At 45.0% G+C, this 13,905-nt stretch overlaps 1 protein-coding gene across 1 annotated transcript; it reads left to right on the forward strand.

The window, feature by feature from the left end:
- Window positions 1-852: 852 nt before the first annotated feature.
- LOC136683856 (retroviral integration site protein Fli-1 homolog) lies at window positions 853-11,976 on the forward strand (the record flags this gene model as incomplete). Its single annotated transcript, XM_066659039.1, has 3 exons — window positions 853-1,004; window positions 2,190-2,393; window positions 11,908-11,976. Coding segments are annotated over 3 exons (425 nt in total), but the record flags the coding sequence as incomplete, so codon positions are not given.
- Between the last annotated feature and the right edge of the window lie 1,929 nt (window positions 11,977-13,905).

Below are 13,905 nucleotides of genomic sequence, written 5' to 3' on the forward strand. Positions count from 1 at the left end.
TACATTCCAAAGGCTACATTCACACAGCAGGTAAAAGTGTCCCAAATCTGACTTTTCTCTTCAGCTGTGTTCACACTATCTGTTTAAAGCGACCTGTATCTGACATCAGTGTGAACAGACCATGCTCCTACACTGAGCCACATGTGCAAAATGATGATACTTCAGGCTCTGACCAGAAGGAAGTATATTATATATAGAATATAAAGGTGTGAACAGATGTTTTTTTCATCCTAAGCGCAGATTTCCAGAGTCTCTCACAAGCACAAAGTCTCCAAAGAGGACTAGACGAGCGCTGAGAAAATGAGTTTAATATTTCCACGATCCACATTTATACAGCTTCATACCGAACAATAGAAATCTGATAAAACTAAAAAGATGTGTTTTATAAAAACACTTAATACAATTTCAATGAGCTTTAAATGAGTGAAACCGCACTGCCACAGATCGGATATGGATCGGATCTCAGTACCACACACGACAGTGGCCTAAATCTGATTTTAAAATGTCTGGGTCACATCTGACAAAACAGATCATATTTGGGGCACTTTTACCTGCTGTGAATGTGGCTAAAGCGGGAGATAATTATAACAGGTAAAAATTACATAAACAAATATAAACAAACAGACGGAGTGCCATCTATAATCCATAACCAACCCTCCAACATCAATACCTGACCTTACTAATGTTTATGTGGCTGTCTGCAATCAAATACTTACAGAAATGTTCCAAAAGACACTACATCTGAAGGGAAAAGTCAGTGGATCAACTGCTGAGTCCTGGAATGAGCAGGAAATCAGAAGCGTTTGGCCAAAGTACCCTAACATTCATTTCGTTTTCTTGCTCCTTTCCCAGAGAGTCGCCTGTGGACTGCAGTGTGGGGAAATGCAATAAGCTGGTGAGCAGCTCTGACACATCACAGATGGGCTACGGGGGCTACATTGACGAGAAGAATGGTCCACCGCCCAACATGACCACCAACGAGAGAAGAGTGATTGTACCTGCAGGTGCGTAGAGGTTCTGGACTTTGTATCTGCTGCGAGGTTTGCAGGAAAACAACCCTGAACCCTGGGCTAAAGTAATGCAGCTTACAGTTGAGGGGAAAGAGGCTCTGAGGTTACAGCATGAATCAGCATCCTCTGCTTCTGTCTGATAAACACTTACGTCTAGTTGTGTGGCCAGCTTGGCTACGTCCCCAATGTAAGACCGTAGAGTGTTGGCACTTTTCCACCTCATGGTCCCTAGTCGACTCGACTTGACTTTTATTTTCCACCAGGTGAATCAGGTCCTGGTTCTGGAAGCGGGTTCTTGTTTAGTGGCTGTTCTCTCGTGGTTCAGAGCGAGTCGAGTAGGGACTAAACCGTGGCGTGTAAACCTTGCAGAGCTCTGATCGTCCAGAGAGAGTCGTCACTCTACGCCACGCAACGCAGACGACCAGCACTAACTCTCCATCAGTAAAATCTCCAGCTGCAGCAGAGATCACGTTTGTTTTTATCCGACTCACGACGGCAGCTCGTAAAATGATGCCGTGGTCTTTTGACCAATACACACCACAGGATGCTGCCGTCATAACACTGACAAAGCTAAGAGGTTGTGGTTTATGGCAGCTTTTCTGTGTTTTTAATATTCTTCATTTCAATATCGAAATTAAATAGTCTGATCTAAAGTTAACTAAATACAAGGCAGTGCTCGCCTCCAAAACTATCGGTGTTTCTGTAATGGGCGTACATCTGAGCTAGGCTTCTCCCTCTCGACTTGGTGGCACAGTGCGACTGAGGCCAGAACAAGTGGGTGGATTTGTTGATAAAAAAAAAAGAGGAGAATGTTTCAGAACTTTTTTGGAAAGAAAATCTCTACAGTCACGGAACCACAGGAGCAGCGGTGTTTACTTGATAATTCCAGTTAACTGCGCTGTGGTTTATAGAAGGATGATGATGATAAGAATGTCTGATATGTCTTGTCCGGTTTTGGCTTTTCTTGTAAGAGAATGAAAACACAACCTTTCTCTCAAAGAGCTTCGGGTGCTGGTTAAACTCTGTATCCTCCTCCCTCTGTCGGAGCGCTTCAGTTCATTGTCAAATCACTGTTCATTGTTTTACTGAGCTGCATGTGTTTGATTAATATTTTACCTGAAAGTGTGAAGGTTCTGGACGTGTTGTTGATCATTATGACTGTTTTTCACCCTGTTCCAGACCCATCCTTGTGGTCCCCTGACCATGTCCGACAGTGGCTGGACTGGGCCGTCAAAGAGTATGGCCTCCTGGAGATAGACACGGCCATGTTCCAGAACACGGATGGGAAGGAACTGTGCAAGATGAGCAAAGAGGACTTCCTGAGACTTACGAGTGTCTACAACGCCGATGTCCTGCTCTCACATCTCAATTACCTCAGGGAAAGTAAGTGTGAGTCTTGTCCTACGTCGTTAAGGCAGTCTGCAAGCCAAGTACTGCTGATGTCCATTTTCCTGTCTTAAGGTGTGCTATTCTTGAGTGTGTTTCTCAGCTGTTGGACGTAGAGCCAGAATTGTTTACTTTGGTGAATGAGGTCATTTGGATGTTGTGGTTTGTCGTCGTCTGAGACACTGCGGATATGTTTGAATTGCTCGTTAAGATCAGCATAGATTTTAGGACGTCGTGACGTGAGAAATAATATGCTAGCCCAATGGCTAAAGAAGCAGGCTTGGGATTAAAAGGTCAGCCCAGAACAGCCCTGTCTCATCCCTCAACATCCACAGCTAAATTGCACTTGAGTGAAGCATGTGTTCATTGCCACGGATGGGTTTATTTAGACACTTTAAAAGATGTTGTGGATTCTTGGGCGATTATAGAGAGTTAAAACATGCTTTATAATACATAATATACACCATATATCACCTTTATAAACATTGTAAAAACAGAATTCATAGGAAATATTACCACCACCTCTACATTTATCCATAACCAAGCAGTACTCTGTGTCATAAAGCCCCTGTTCTCCTTCCACTCCATTTCTAATGGTTTTCAGCTCAGGAAGTGACTGTTCCTGGCTCCTCTTTTCCCCATAACTCCTCGGGATGGCCACGTTTTGCTTGGCAGAGCTGCCGCGACCGTGAAGAATTTCGATAACCATCCCGTCCAAAGCATCTCCCCTTCCTCCTGAGCGCCCTCAGCCAGGGGCTGGCCGAGCAGAGGCCCAGGTGCATGGCCCCAGGAGCTGGCCCAGCGAGGCACGGGAAAGCTTATCCCTAATTTACAAGGCAGCCCCGTCCCATTTCTTTTCCAGAGGCTTCTCTTACAATATAGTACTGCCTGTTTTGGCAAGACGTCCTCGGGCGAGTCTGAAAAACCCAGGCTTGTCTCGTCCAATCCACCAGTGCCATCTATAAGCAACACATCTCAGAGACCCACTGCATCTGGACCGCATCGAGGAGCGCTGATTACTCGCCCTGGGGCTACAGTCCTGAATAAAATAGCACCACTGCACCGTGAAGAGAGTTCTTACTGTTCGTAACTCTTGCACAGGCCACAAGTCAGTACAAAAATACGGGACAGAAGACAGTAGGCGAGCACTGAAGCAAAAGGCAAGGCAGTAGATAGAGTGGAGCGTGTGTATTTACTGGACACATTCATATTGGGCAGAGCTGAGGATGCAAACAATGTTGCAAAAAAACAAACAGGATTTGTATAGTGTACTGTATACAGACTTGGACAGGGACACAGTGAAGACAGGCAGGTGCTGGAGTTATAGGTTCCCCATGCTCTGCATTGTGTAAGTACAGTAGCCTCCGAAACACAGACAGGAAGCCCAGAGTAAAACACTCAAGGTGGTTTTCTACATATTTCACTAAAATACTTTCCAGAACACATACATTCATTCATTCATTCATTTCTTGTCTGTAACCCTTATCCAGTTCAGGGCCGCAGTGGGTCCAGAGCCTACCTGGAATCATTGGGCACAAGGCAGGAACACACACTGGAGGGGGTGCCAGTCCTTCACAGGGCAACACACACACATTTACTCACACACTCACAATCCACCTACCAACGTGTGTTCTTTGGACTGTGGGAGGAAACCAGAGCACCCGGAGGAAACCCACGCAGACACAGAGAGAACACACCACACTCCTCACAGACAGTCACCCGGAGTGGGAATCGAACCCACAAAGTCCAGGCCCCTGGAGCTGTGCCACTGCGACACTACCTGCTGCGCCACCATGCCTCAAACGTGGAGCAAGCACCAAGCAGAGACCAACGCAGAAGTGTGAACACTCACAGTGACGTAGGGCACTTGTGCAGGCCACGGTGCAGACGCTGAGTCAGTGTTCAGAACAGAGAGGTTGTGTTAGAGAAGAGGGCTAAGGGCTGAAAGGTCGTTGGTTTGATTCCCACGCGCCTCAGGAAAATCGGGGTCTCTGGGTGTGTGTTCACAGCCTCTAGTGCACTAGGGTGTGTGTGTGTGTGTGTGTGTGTTCACTGCCACAGATGGGATAAATGCAGAAGGCCCATATATAGGAGCTCTTAAAGTAACCGTAACACACCTACCACACAAAACTAACTCAGAATGTAGAAGTGTTAGGAACATGTGGAGTTCTCTCTGCGCTGTGCTGTGTTTTGGAGATCTTATTGAGGGTAGATTTAGTAAAGTCATGGAGAAATGTCTCTAGTTGCAGGGTTGCGGTTTGGTTGTAGGAGAAAAATGTAGGAGAAATGTGATGTGTTAGAGGAGGCAGAGGCATCAGGGCTGTGGCTGGAGTCGATGTGCTTTTGTGTTTCCATAGTTCTCTTTGGTGCCCTGTGCCAAATTATTTATAGAGTTTTGTTATTTTAATAAATAATACGATACAGAGCCCACTTCGCCTGTTGGTAAACACCGGCCCTGGGTGTGCCACAAACACTCGGAAAGGTCAAGCCCCGCTGCGGTCAGCTCCGGGACGGGGCGAAGGGAGCAGCTGGCTCGTCCAAACATTGTGACAGCAGCTCGGCTCAGAGGCGGGCGGGGTCCCGGAGCTTAGAAGCGGCCGAAATATAAAAACAGAGAAGGGCTGATGGACTCGGCCGTGTGAGGTAATGGGAACTTTATTCCGTGGGTGTCAACGGTTTTCAGCATCCAGCCCAGCCTTTACAGAGCGGAGAAAATAACGGTGGCTTTGTGCGCTTCAGGACAGAACCCAGCCTTCTCCTCCTTCATCTGCTTTTTCAGGAGAGCTGGAGCTTTCAGAGTTTTCATTAGGGACGCTTGCCGCAGGACTGAAGCCTGGGCTTAAGCGCGAGGGCACTGAGGATCTGCCCCCATCTGACCACTCTCCCTTTGATTTTAGCCTCTGTGTGTTTTGGAAGCCGAAGAAATGGTCTGAAATCCTCCTCTAGGCGATCTGAATAGCCTTGGCCCCGGTCCCAAGCAAAAGAATCGAATAATAATAAAAGGAGATGCTCCCATCCCTCTCTCTCTTTCTCTCTTTCTGTCTCTCTCTCCCTCTCTCTCTTTCTCTCTCTCTCTCTCTCTCCCTCTCTCTCTCTCCCTCTCTCTCTTTCTCTCTCTCCCTCTCTCTCTTTCTGTCTCTCTCTCCCTCTCTCTCTTTCTCTCTCTCTCTCTCCCTCTCTCTCTCTCTCTTTCTCCCTCTCTCTCACACTTTCTCTTCCTCTCTCTCTCACTCTCTCTCACTCTCCCTCTCTCGCTCTTTCTCTCTTTCTCTCTCTCACTCTCCCTCTCTCTCCCTCTCTCTCTTTCTCTCTCTCTCTCTCCCTCTCTCTCTCTCTCTTTCTCCCTCTCTCTCACACTTTCTCTTCCTCTCTCTCTCACTCTCTCTCACTCTCCCTCTCTCGCTCTTTCTCTCTTTCTCTCTCTCACTCTCCCTCTCTCTCGCTCTCTCTCTTTCTCTCTCTCACTCTCCCTCTCTCTCGCTCTTTCTCTCTCTCACTCTCTCTCACGCTCTTTCTCTCTTTCACTCTTTCTCCCTCTCTCCCACTTTCTCTCTCTCTCTCCCCCTCTCTCTTTCTCTTTCTCCCTCTCTCTCACTCTTTCTCTCCCTCTCTCACTCTCCCTCTCTCTCGCTCTTTCTCTCTCTCATTCTCTCTCTCTCTCTCTTTCTCCCTCTCTCCCCCTCTCTCTCTTTCTCTCCCTCCCTCTCTCCCCCTCTTTCTCTCTCTCACTCTCTTTCTCCCTCTCTCTCTTTCTCCCTCTCTCTCTCACTCTTTCTCTCTCTCGCTCTTTCTCTTTCTCTCTCACTCTCTCTCTCTTTCTCCCTCTCACTCTTTCTCTCCCTCTCTCTCTCCCCCTCTCTCTCTCGATCTCTCTCTTTCTCTCTCTCACTCTTTCTCCCTCTCCCTCTCTCACTCTCCCTCTCTCTCTCTCGCTCTTTCTCTCTTTCTCTCTCTCTCTCCCTCTCTCTCTCCCTCTCTCTCTCACTCTCTCTCTTTCTCCCTCTCTCCCCCTCTCTCACTCTTTCTCTCCCTCCCTCTCACCCCCTCTCTCTCTCACACTCTCTCTCAGGGGCTTTAGCTTTGTCTACAAACTGCAGGCCTAGGGAACAATTGTTTGTGTTGACCCTTTAAAGGGTTTATTCTTTTAAAGTCACTCTTCTAGGTCTTTTTCTGAATTTGTTTATATTCAAATTGCGATCTAAGAATGTGTAGAAGAAATACGTGGAACAAGCCAATGACTGCGAAAGACTGTGTTTCTCACCTGTCACCTTTCCCCCTCACTCTGAGGAAACACATCAGTCCACAATAGAAACTGCTGCAGTGTCCAACAATAAAAGCAGTTAATAAACAATCATTCTGAGTGTATTAGCACATTTATGTGTGTATCTGGGGCCCACCAACCCACACACTGTGAAACAAGACCCTTACTCAGTCAGTTTTCTGTGCGCTGAAAGTCAGAAAACAGGATAAAACGAGTCGTTCTGATCCTGCTCCGATTCTGACGTCACGTGTAGATACTTTAGAGTTGCCCCGCCCACTCACAGCACTTGTTTATATGAGAGCACAAAGACGAGGTTAAACTCAGCAAAACAGACACAACGAGCGCGGAGAAATAAGAGCACTGAGTAAAAACGGAGAAGAAAGAGAACAGAGTGAAAACGGCTAAAAGCCAGAGCTTCTGCTCCTCGCTCCTCACTGCTGTGCGCTCGGGGTCGGGGTGAACAGCGAGCGGCTCATGATCTGGTCACGTGTGTTTCATTAAGACCCAGAACTGTGTTAAAGGGGGATCATTTGTGTGAAAAAGGTAACAGCAAAGAGTAAGTGTGAGTACAAACGTAAGGCAGCTGTTAGATAGAAAATTTGTGTTGGTTTGGGCTTGAGCGTTTTGATATGGGATGCTTGATATTATCTCACCGTGTGTGTGTGTGTGTGTGTGTGTGTATACTTGTACTGGCTAGGGTGTGGCTGACAAAGCCCCTGAGGCTGCAGATATGAAACCTAAGTTGATCTTTTTTCCTCTCGAAACACAAACAATCACACAATCATACACAAGTCCTGAGGCTTTCCAGAAAACTTGAATCCCCCCCCTCACACACACACACACACAAACACCGAAGCTGCTACAGTCTGTGAGGTGTCCCCCAAGCTGTCTGTCTCTGGATCTGACGGCGCTGCGTAATCATGTCATACACATCTGTGTACATGGTGTGTGTTTGGTTGTGTTTACTCAGACTCTGATTAACATTCCAGTGTGTCATTAGGCTTATACACAGAGGACCACCCCTCCACCACTCCACCCAACACCCCCACCACAGGCCACACCACTAGATTGTAGAAGCCGAGCTGACCAATACACACTAATACACACACACATATATAGACACACATTAAATGATTAATTTGCATATTATTATATATTTGAGAAGTATCAGGATGATTCAAAGTGAATAAAAAATTATTACATATAAAACATATACAAATAAAAGGATGGTCTGTTATTTTACAATCACTGAACTCCTGTCCACTAGTGGCGCTGTTTCCCTAAATCCACTTGTAGTGTTCACTTGTAATGTACCTGAAGAAATGCTACAGTAACAGTGCTGTAAACCGCAGTGTGTATAATACACAGGAGAACACCCTGCTGTTTTTAATCTTACAATTAAATTTATGGTTTGGGTTTGGCCAAGACAGTGTGTACTAAAGATAGACCATGTGTGTATACATCTGTCTTGGGCAAACTATATTTAGTACACATTATACACATCCTGGAACAGCTCTTTTGATCAAATGCATATGAATTCACAGTGAGACCAGGCTGCTGTCAGAGCTGTAGATAATATACAACACCATCTTAAATGCATTTGTTAAATGTTATAAATACAGTGTTCATAGGAAGAGTCTCTGATTGGACGCTGAGCCACTGTTTATTTATGTAATACGACCTTTCTTGTAGTGGTTTTTTGGAGTGTGACGCATTTCTGAGTCCCAGGCTGTGCTCAGATCTCAGAAATCTAACATCATACAGAAAACCCTCACTGTGATGATACCCTCAGTTTTTAAGTCTGATTTCATCAATAATAATGGACTCTTCTATAAAAAGAAACGGCTATATCCCCCTCTCCTTCTGGAGAAAAGAATGTAATGAAGCTTTAGGGAACACAACTGGACTCTAACACCACTGCTGTACCTTTAAAGATACACTACACTGTCTGTAGCTTCAGTGACAGTGATGGACCTGTACATCACAATTTTTCTGAGAGTGTATTGTGTAAAAATGTATCAATGTCATTCCCCTGGGATCCCTGACTCTTACAGAAAACTGGCTTAAGTTTGACATCCGCATTCAGGTCTAAATAAGCGTTCAGAAATACACAGAACAGTAGAGAATGTTTTAATTTATGCGCATGCGAAAAGCACATCTGAATATGGGCTCCAAAGCTGGGCCTGGAAATCTGGATCTGATGGAGAGCAGATTGAATCTCGCATGAAAATGAAAAGCCGCATGCTGCGTGTACTGGACGTGGCGAGGGCCTGCCGCTGCATTATCCCTGCTTTGCCTTCGGTCACTTATCCAGATTTTTGTACGCGATCGCCGCCCACTCGCCAATGTGCTTTCAATTTGGCCGCAATTTGAGAATTTGTTTAAATTACAGCCGAGAGGAGGGGGTCAGCAGCGCACTTCTGGCATTGTCTCGGCTCCCGAGGAGCCAGCTATGAGACGAGTGTGTGATAGAGGCAGAAGATGTACAAGTTTGTGTGTGTGTGTGTGTGTGTGTGTGTGTGACTACCTTAACATTACTATGTTAGGGTGGCATTCATATGGGCAAGAAGTGTATGAAAGCTAATAGCTAAAAGCCACAATTTGAGGCAAAATGTAAAGGTAATTAAACAGGTAACGAACTCCAGCTTCTGTAACCTCATTGCTCACTAGCAGCTCAACAAGGCATCTCAGAATTTCACACATCATTCACTTCCATTTTTTTTTTACTCCCTGTTCTCTCGTGGTTCAGAGCGAGTTGAGTAGGGACTAAACCGTGGCGTGTAAACCTTGCAGAGCGCTGATTGTCCAGAGAGAGTCGTCACTCTACGCCATGCAACGCAGACGACCAGCACCAACTCTCCATCTGTAAAATCTCCAGCTGCAGCAGAGATCACGTTTGTTTTTATCCGACTCACGACGGCAGCTCGTAAAATGACGCCGTGGTCTTTTGAAGAGGTTCAAACGCTCCTTGGATCGGTGGCCGACGAAAGAATCCAGCGAGAGCTGGACTCTGCAACAAGGAAGGAACAAACTCTACTGATCTGTCTGAACTGATGACGGAGCTGTGTTCAGTCCCAAACAACAACAACACGCCGATACACCATGAGTAAACACCGCTTAACATTGTTGTGGTTTCCAAAGCCCACTGTCCCCATTACAGACAGGGTTTAGAGACGACACTCAATACATTTCAGAGGGGAGCTGTGGGACCAGGAACCAAGAAGTGAGTAGGACAAAGCAGAACTGAGGAGAGTAGATACCAAGAGGTATATTTGGTGTATAGATTTTGCCCTTAAGGGGGCAATTCTTTCTGCCCCGTATGATCTGTGTGTGTGTGTGTGTGTGTGTGCATATAGGAAGATGGTGCATTAGAGTCACACACACTTTTGGAGCATTCTTAGTTGCAAAATCTTGGGAAAAGTTGACACAGACCCAGTGAGAGACACTAAGGCCCTATTTAGTTTACACAGACTATAAACATATGGGTTGATTATTCTCTCTCTCTCTCTCTCTCTCTAGTTGTTATTGATCCCCCCTCAACTCTCAATGGGTTAATGCTGAAGCTATGAGGATCAGAGCCTTTCTCTATAAACTGTGTGGCGCTTGAGGGTGTGTGTTTGCATTAATCTGTGGATATGGGTCAACGTGTGTGTGTGTGTGTGTGGTATTTACACTCACTGTCCACTGATTACACAGGAGCACGCTGTAGTCCTACAGTTACAGTCTGTGGTCCATCTGTTGCTCTGCATACTTTATTACCCCCCTCTCCCCCTGTTCCTCAGCGCTCAGGACCCCCACAGAGCAGGTGTGATGTGGTGGTGGATCATTCTCAGCGCTGCAGTGACACTGACGTGGTGGTGGTGTGTTAGTGTGTGTTGTGCTGGTGTAGAGTGGATCAGACACAGCAGTGCTGCTGGAGTTTTTAAACCCCTCAGTGTCTGGACTGAGAACAGTACACCGACCAAAAACATCCACTACAAAAGTTTTACCTGCTCTGGTGGGGGGTTTTGATCACTGAGGAACAGTGGGCTGCAGTACAGGCTCTCTCTCTCTCTCTCCTATGTTCCTGTGTTGGGGGGGTTTATTTTTCTTTGGGGGTCTGCAGTGTGTGATTGCCGTGTGAGGAGTTAACCCCATACAATATCAGCCCTGTTCTGTGGCCCCAGCATTGCAGTGCTGGGGGTGAGGGGCCCACAAGGTTAAAATATGTGTGCAGCAGCCCCTCATCCACCATAACACACACACACACACACACACAGAGAGAGAGAGAGAGAGAGAGAGAGAAAGAGAGACAGATAGAGGGAAAGTGAGAGAGAGACAGACAGAGGGAACGTGAGAGAGAGAGACAGAGAGAAAGAGGGAAAGTGAGAGAGAGACAGACAGAGGGAACGTGAGAGAGAGAGACAGAGAGAAAGAGGGAAAGAGAGAGAAATACAGAGAGAAAGAGAGAGAGAGAAATACAGAGAGACAGAAAGAAAGAGGGAGAGAGAGAAATACAGAGAGAGAGAGAGGGAATTTTACATTTAACCTAGGGCTGTGGATCATTTAAAAAAATAACTACTTTGGTGTGATTAATTGTAATTAATCACATTGTTCTTTCTTAAGAATATAGCTTTTAATAATTAATATTTAAATGTAAAAGAAAAGAAACAATTACAGATCAACACAATGGAGTTATATTTACATTATTATTGTGTTTTGATTTAAAAATGTAATCATACAAATAAAGTTGGAATGCTGGTACCTCCTTGTGTCTTTGGGAGGGAGATACATGTGTTGTGTGTGATATTTATGACAAACTGGAAAATTTGTATTTACTTTACTATATTACCTCAGTGTATTTTAGATGATTTTTTGAATTTGAATCTCTTAATTTGCTGAGTGAATGTTTCAGGGAGAGAATATCAAAGACAGAAGTGAGCTCAGGCTCAAACAATAAAGACAGAAGTGAGCTCAGGCTCAAACAATAAACACATCCATGTTCCAGGTTCACTCATTTTTAAGAGATTAATAGAGGGATGAAGTAAAGTACAAAATGAAATTGGAGCTGTGTGTGTGTGTGTGTGTGTGTGTGTTTGAGAGCAAATGTAATCTCCCTTCTGATCACAGCTTACATCGCAGTAGAACTGAATTCAGTTGTGAGGATTATGGGCGACATTTGGTAACACATTAATTCATGTGAAACAAATAAAAACATGTAAATTCCTTACTATTCCCTACTAATTAAAACTAATTTTCCTCTTGTTGCAGGTAGCTCATCACTATCATACAACACACCATCTCACACCGACCAGTCTCCACGCCTGGCTGCCAAAGAAGGTAGGAGTGTGTGACACTTTATGGCATACAATTTTAAACATTAGATATTCCAGCTTTTACCTGCTGTGTCTGTAGCATGTGATCAGTTCCCAAACACGTTTCTCATCCTCATAACTTACTTTCTCAAAAGAAACTTGTTGTAATGTGAGTGGCTGGCTGCCAGATCCAAGTGTAGCGTGAACCAATGGAAACTGAGTTAATAAAAGAGAGCCTCAATATTTTATAAATAATGTGTTCTAATATAGAAACAAAGTAAATACTTGTGAAAGGTGTTTCTTGTGAACTGTGATTATGCATCATCCTGAGCTTTGGATTTGGACCTGCAACTACCTGCACTGTGCGCCACAAACATTAATGGCATTCTCTCTTTTTTCATATATTTTCTTTTTCTCTCTTCTCCTTTCTGTTTTTGAAATATCACACCAGTCACACTTTTTAAAATGGCTCCACACTGAACCTGGTTTGGATGGTCTTTTATACAGGGATCCAGCAGGTGCTCCCGGTCAGTGCTGATTGTGGTAATTAGTGCTGGGGAGTCTGGGAATTGGAGTTCTGAGTGTTGGTGATCCCTTCTCTCCTAGTGCATCGCCTAGGCCCCCTACTAGTGTCCTGTGGCATCACCTGGACCCTTACACTTATTGTGCTGAAATATCTTTCTCAAATTTGTGCCAAATTCATAACTAAGTATTTTATTTTCATTACCCAGAGTCCAACACCATACGTCAGTACTTTTTGTGATCTCTGGGTCTAGGGTTGAATCAGCAGGGGTCACTCTCTGTGAGCAGTTTGGTGTGTTCTCCCTGTATCTGTGTGGGTTTCTTCTGGGTACTCCATGAATACATGTCTGTAGGGTCATTTGTTGTGGGATAGTATTCACAGGTGAGAGTGTGTGAGAGACAGAGTGTGAACCTGTTTGCACCTAATATTTCTGGGTCAGTTCCGAACCCACCATGACCCTGAACAGGATGAAGTGGTTACAGAAGCTGAATGAATGAATGTTTGAATGAACATGTCCTTTCAGTGCAAGCCAAGTGTGTGATATGAAGTCATATTGAGGATGGAAATTTAAGGAATATTTATCTAATAAATCTAAACATTTATGACAGGAAATGGGCAGCAACTGGAAACCTTGCATTACAAAAAAAAAAGAAAATACATGCATTACCTTCAAAATATTTGCAGAAATTATATACAATTATCAGGTTATTTTATCTTATTAGTTCTCTCTCGCATCTTTCTCTCTCTCTCTCTCTCTCTCTCTCTCTCTCTCTCTCTCTCTCTCGGCAGGTGTTGTCTTTGTTCAGTGTAAATAGAGAAGCGTGGCTTTTGTGCCAGTCATTCAGCATCCACCTGAAAGCGGAGGGCCTTTCAGAGCACAACCAATTAGCAACACAAAAGCCACGTGCCTTAGAGAGAGAGAGAGAGAGAGAGAGAGAGAGAGAGAGAGAGAGAGAGAGAAATGAAACAGGTGTCAAACACCATCATACAGAGGAGAGGGCGAGAGAGAGAGAGAGAGAGGCAGAGAGACAGAGAGAGAAAGAGAGAGACAGAGGAGAGGGTGAGAGAGAGAGAAAGAGAGAGGCAGAGAGAGAGAGAGAGGAGAGGGTGAGAGAAAGAGAGAGAGAGACACAGAGAGAGAGAGAGAGAGAGAGAGGAGAGGGTGAGAGAAAGAGAGAGATAGACACAGAGAGAGAGAGAGAGAGACAGACAGAGAGAGAGAATAAGCTGAATGTGAATGGTTTGCATTTGAGTGGATTTGAACATTGGGGAGTCTAGGCCACATACAGAATTAAGCGAGGGACAGATACTCGTTTGAGTAATTGGTGTGTGTGTGTGTGTATTGGTTAATGTTTGTTTTAGACTGAGCATTTGTATTTGTGTATATTTGTGTAGGGTTATATTCATTACTCTGGCTCTTGTTGTGCTTTA

This window comes from Hoplias malabaricus, unplaced genomic scaffold (genome assembly GCF_029633855.1).
Source record: "Hoplias malabaricus isolate fHopMal1 unplaced genomic scaffold, fHopMal1.hap1 scaffold_573, whole genome shotgun sequence".
Classification (NCBI taxonomy): domain Eukaryota; kingdom Metazoa; phylum Chordata; class Actinopteri; order Characiformes; family Erythrinidae; genus Hoplias; species Hoplias malabaricus.